General features: G+C 38.0%; 1 protein-coding gene across 1 annotated transcript in view; it reads right to left on the bottom strand.

Moving 5' to 3' along the window:
- mpped1 (metallophosphoesterase domain containing 1) overlaps positions 1-6100 on the bottom strand; it is a 76942-nt gene that overhangs the window by 6331 nt on the left and 64511 nt on the right. Inside the window, exons 5-6 of the mRNA XM_024287155.2 lie at positions 5473-5588; positions 222-335 (exon numbers count right to left, since the gene is read on the bottom strand). Coding sequence (XP_024142923.1) covers positions 222-335; positions 5473-5588 — 230 coding nt within the window. The remainder of the gene's footprint in view (positions 1-221; positions 336-5472; positions 5589-6100) is intronic.

Genomic DNA, 6100 nt, shown 5'->3' with positions numbered 1-6100 from the left:
TTAAAACGTATTTTTTATATTTTTACATATAATTTGAACATAATTTTGGACAACTTTACAAACTACTGTTTAAGACAATATAGTAAATGAGAGAATATATTTTCTTGGAGTAATGACCTTATTGCTTGTAATTATAACCAAATGTTTTGTTTGCCAAGAAATACTATCTAACATTGTAACAGCTTCAAAGGGGTTTGAAGCCCTACAGCAGGTTTACACACCTTCATGTATGTGTCCGAACACATGCAGCTTAGGCTGAACTCTTCTCTGGACGGTGTTGAGGAGTTCCATGCATCCGACACGCTGCATCTTTTTGGGGACCCAGTCCAGAAAACCTGCACACGGGGACACATGTTTTAGTCATAGCGAACATGATCGTACATCATACGACAGAGGACCAACAGGTAAACAAGGGAACAGACTAAGTCCTGGTGGAGAAATGGAGCAGACTATTTCCTGATGGAGAAATGGAGTTGACTATTTCCTGGTGGAGAAATGGAGTTGACTATTTCCTGGTGGAGAAAGGGAAATGACTATTTTCTGGTGAAGAAAAGGAGCAGACTATTTCCTGATGGGGAAATGGAGCAAGCTATTTCCCGGTGGAGAAAGGGACAAGACTACTTTCTGGTGGAGAAATGGTGCAGACTTTGTCTTGATGGAGAAAGGGAGAAGACTAATTCCTGGTGGGGAAAGGGAGCAGACATATTCTTGATGGAGAAAAAGAAATGACTATTTCCTAGTGGAGACAGGCCGCAGAATATTTCCTGGTGGAGAAAAGGAGCAGTCTATGTCCTGGTGGAGAAATGGACCAGACTATGTCCTGATGGAGAAAGGGAGTTGACTATTTCCTGGTGGAGGAAGGCAGCAAGCTATTTCCCGATGGAGAAAGGGAAATGACTATTTTCTGGTGAAGAAAAGGAGCAGACTATTTTCTGATGGGGAAATGGAGCAAGCTATTTCCCGATGGAGAAAGAAAGCAGACTATTTCCCGGTGGAGAAAGGGACAAGACTACTTTCTGGTGGAGAAATGGTGCAGACTTTTTTATGATGGAGAAAGGGAGACGACTATTTCTTGGTGGAGAAAGGGAGCAGAATATTTCCTGATGGGGAAATGGAACAGTCTATGTCCTGGTGGAGAAAGGGAGAAGACTACTTTCTGGTGGAGAAAGGGAGCATGCTATATCCTGGTGGAGAAATGGCCCAGACTATGTCCTGATAGGGAAATGGAGCAAACTATTTCCCGGTGGAGAAAAGAAGCAGACTATTTCTTGATGGAGAAAGAGAGATGACTATTTCCTGTTGGAGAATGCAAATGAAGAAAAAGAAGAACTGGTTTGAACATGGATTATTGAGCACAGACAGAGGTGCGGATGTCTCCAGTAAAATGATTAGCATTAAAGCGAAAAGGATTTTAGATATGAAGATTGATGCTTCAAAGAGAACAGAAACATTCACAGTCAGTGCTAATCAGAACAATGTTCTCATCATTTTAATAAATCCTGAAATGTTCATTTTGAGTTGTGTCTACATGTTTTGACTGGATTTCACCACAAAATGAACCCATTAGCCATCATTATTCTCTCTATGCATATTCTTGTAACAAACACCGTGGACACTTAAGGCAGACGCAGTATGTACATCCATAATTTAAAAAAAGTGGATGTTTGCTTTTGGTTAAACGCAGACTGAGGACGGCTCTGGCTTGATGTCATGAATTGGGCGGCACCCACAAGGAGTGAAAGGCGGAGCCTAAGAGATCCAGTCGTCTTACTTCCGGGTATGAAAAGAGTTCACAAAAATAACGATGATAATTTTCTTTAACCTGGAGGGCTGTCCAAGGATTTTTTTTTTCCTTTTATGTATAACATCCTTTTTGTGTTGCTTTTTTCCTACTGATAGGACATGTGATGGAGATGGAGAACATACAAGCTTTCTTTTTGTCTACAAATTAGTCACATTAGTGAATAACCTGAAAACAACAGCACTATTTGTTGAGCTAACGCCTTACAAGAATTTGGGTTTCTTCAGTGGTTCGTTCAAGTGGATGTTTGGTGGAGTTGTGGAGTCTATTTATGACTTGTGCCCCTCAAAATTTGATTTCCCTTTAAATGGTTGTACATTAGCTTTTAAAGCCAAGCTCTTTATTTCTGGTGGTGTGATGGCACAATTAACAATAGAGCGCAAATACGAAGCCGTCTAAGAAAGCAGCCACATAAAATAATGATCAATCAATGCTGCACACAGACGTGGACCTCACAGTGAGTGTGACAGGGATGAAGCAGAGGGTGTGCATGATTTAGTAGGTGCACTGCCAAGAGGGATGCTACAGATGCTGAGTCAATAAAACTATCAAGTCGCAGGAATAAATTGAGTGAGGAGCTCGCGGCTTTATGCTTCCTGCTGTTGCTCCCTCTGCATAGAAGCAGTAATGAAGGCGATGCAGGTGAAAACAAAGAGGAAAACAAGGAAAAATAATGTAGAATTTCAAATTACCAGTGCTTTTTTTGTATCACTCGGGCAAAGCTGCACAATTATTTCCGCTCACATTGCTTTTTCGTCAAATCTTTCTTGCTTCCCTCAAAGTTCCGTCCATTTAAGTCATGTTTATTGCTCACATGTCTCTCCACCCTCAAACGTCAGTCGCTGCCAGCATGTCATGCATTAGTAGTCTGCTGTAGCTGCTCCATATGCCACTAGCTTACAAGCAAATAGCAGGAGACACTTGGCTAAGCTGAATGGAAAATAAATGGTTGTGTTTGGAAGCGAGACGCAGACACAGAAATCAATCACACACAGTTGCATGAACAGCACAGCTGCAGCGGGAGACGAGGTGTGAAAATGTGTTGGATGAGGAAGAGTTTGTGTTAGAGACAGGATGCCAGTCAGCTTGCGGACTAGCATCTGTGCTAAGACTCGTGCAAGGTTGGCGTTATGTGTGGAAGCTGAAAGGTGTTTTCTAAAAAAAAAAAAAAAAAATCTGCAGCAACCTCCTGGTAAAATACGCAGAACAAGTCCTGAACCTTGATTTGGTCTGTATTCAGAATACCACCAAGCAAAATAAAGCTCATAAACAAAACCATGTGACTAAAGATCTCTGCAATCATTGGCCAGAAATTACAAGGGCGGGGAAAAGCAACGAGAGAAAGCATAATGGATCCTTGTTATTTAAATGTTATATTTCTTTATATTTGCTCTCCTTAGTGGCAGAATTGCGCATTTTGTTCATTTTTTTTTGTTAAAGGGTAACCAAACAGAACAATTGGAGGCTGACTCCACTCTCAGTCCAGATTTGAAAAATGCAAAAAAGGGGGTGGGGCTAGGGAAGGTGGACTGAGTGGAGGAGGTGTGGTCTGGATGTGTGATTGATAGTGAGGTTAGCTTGAGGTAACTAAAGGATCTTTACATTTTTGTCTTAACAGCTCCGCCGTTCGCGGAGAAAGCTCAAACGGTCGCGTGGTGCATGAGCTTCAACTCTCGAGCGTGTCGGGAATTCATAGATGGGCGGAGCTTTTAAACTCCAGGTCAAAGCATGGTGAAATTTCTGTGACTTACACCAGTTGACCAATCACAACATACAACTGTAATACATCGTTTCAACCTGTAGGGGGCAGCACATAGACAGATTTAAGCCATAATTTCAGGAATTAAACACGTTTATTTTAAATTGTAACAGACAAACAGACTTTTAAAGTCCCATTCATAGAAGTCAACAGCCAAAAAAAGTGGTTTTTGTTTGGTCACCCTTTAAAGAACCATAACTCACCACAGGAATGGAGTAGAAACTTATTTTTTTTTTCCAACATCCTTTTATTTTTTTCTCCTCACAACTGGGCTGATTAAACTATCTAGCGGGACAGTGTGTTTGAGACCTGTCATTTATATTGAACATTTGTTTTGGATTATAAGCGGAAAGAACTCTGGTTCACTTTAAAAGACGTGTCAAAGTCAAGGCCCGGGGGCCGGATCCGGCCCTCCAGATCATTTTATTTTATTGTTATTAATGCCCCGATGTTATCTTGTGGTTTTTTTTTCTAACTTGTATAATTTAGACAAAATATATTTTTATGGAGAGTAACATATTGAAAGTTATTTAAGGTTTTAGTTGATTTATTCTGAAATAATATTTCTGCTTTTTTATCATTCATAATTATGTTAAAAAGTTACAGTTTTAAAATTTAAAAAGTGGCATTCTGCTAGTTTTTTTGACTAATTTTGGCATTTACTATGATTTTTTAGTCCATTTTGGAGTTTAGCTAATATTATAGCTGTTTTGGCTAATTTAGGCCTTTTTCAGTTTTTAGGCTATTTTGAAGTTAAGCTATTTTTTTAGCTACATGCTAGCTGTTTTGGCTAACATAAGTTGTTTATTTTTTCATTTTTTTAGGCTAATTTGGCATTTACCTAATATTTTAGCTGACTTTCAGCTTCAGCATTTTCAGCTATCAGCTTCAACATTTTAAACTATCAATTTCAGCATCTTAAACTATCAGCACTAGCATTTTCAGCCACCAAATTCAGCTTACAGCATTTACACTAGCATTATCACAGGTAATGCTATATATCTAGGTCATAATTATGTTAAATGTTACAGTTTTAAAGTTTTGAAAATGTAGTTTTACAGTGTTCAATAAATGTTTATCCTGTTCGGATCATGACGTGATTTGACCAATCATAAAATTCAAATGCAATATCTTAATTCAAACTGTAGGGGGCGGGACACAGACAATTTTTGACCATTATTTTTTAGAATTAAACAAGTTTATATTAAGTTGTCAAAAATGTGTCAAGGATGAATATTCAGCACTTTAAAACCCCATTTATAAAGGTCAAGAGTCCAAAGAAGTTGATTTAGGGTTTGGTTACCCTTGAATGTTTTAAAACCTGAGGCCTCGCTGTGCCTCAGACACAAAATCTTTAACATACTGTAACTTTTCAAGCGTTAACACGATAATTCTGTTGATCCTGTTAACAATTAAAACATTACAGTAAATAAAAGAACATCAATACTGGAGCTCAGGCGATAAAGGGTTAAAGCAAACCAATCTGAACCACATTAAATGTAGGTGTGTGCAGAGATTTTTTTGGATAAAGTAAAAAATATGAATTACTAAAATAAAAATAGAAAGCTGCAAATACGGGGAAACCTTTAAAACACAAAAGATAAATGCAAGGAGAAATAATGAGGTTTATAAATAAAGCTATCACATGTGCTCACTTTGTTTGATTTGATTTCTGAATATTTTTTAATAATGACCGGATCCAAGAACACTTTTTGCTAACTTAAGTGGCCTTTTTTTTATTTGAAATCAAGGTTCATTCCAGTAGCAGACAAAAAAAGACAAATTGTAGCAAAAGTCTTTCTCTTGTTACCTTCATGGATAAATCAAGTAGAGACGTTGTACCATCTGCAAATGTGGCTTTAATTTTAAAATCTTTTATGAGCCAGAGTGTGTGTTGAAATGACTCTCTCACCCAGTGGGGGGCAGTGCGTGACCAGGATGTCCGTGTTGTCTGGGATCTGGTTCCACTTGTCCAGAAGAGCCTGACCTCTGGGAAGGTTGAAGCCCCAGCCATAGTACCACGGTTGCCTGCAGACACAACAAATACATCTGATGTTTTAGTAAACTCCTTCTCAGAATCACACATTTGGACACATAATCGCTTCTTGTTAACATAAAATACAACGTGGGGTGTAATTACAGAATAAAGAACACTGATAGCAATGTATTTCTCACACGACATTAAGGAAATTTAACGCAAAATTTTAATAAAATTCCAATGTAAGTGGAAGCATAAGCAGCTTTTACAAAAATAAAACAGATTCTTATTTTATTTTAACAAAGTGAAGCTGCAAAAGATTATTTTATGCAGTTTCATGGCAGCCATGTTTGGAATAAATATAGGAATACAATAAAAAGTGCAACTAAAGGACAGATTTGGTAGATTTAAAAAAATGCAGGAAAAAGTATAAAGAAAATAAAAACCATATACATAGTGAGAGCAGATTAAACAGAATACACAACAGTAAAGAATGGTGTCAAAAAAGGGACACAAATTATCTTGGGGGGACAACACTATCCTAAATCTGGAAAGTGTATTA

The sequence above is a fragment of the Oryzias melastigma genome, linkage group LG23, assembly GCF_002922805.2.
Source record: "Oryzias melastigma strain HK-1 linkage group LG23, ASM292280v2, whole genome shotgun sequence".
NCBI lineage: Eukaryota > Metazoa > Chordata > Actinopteri > Beloniformes > Adrianichthyidae > Oryzias > Oryzias melastigma.
This window is presented reverse-complemented; position numbering and strand designations above follow the sequence as displayed.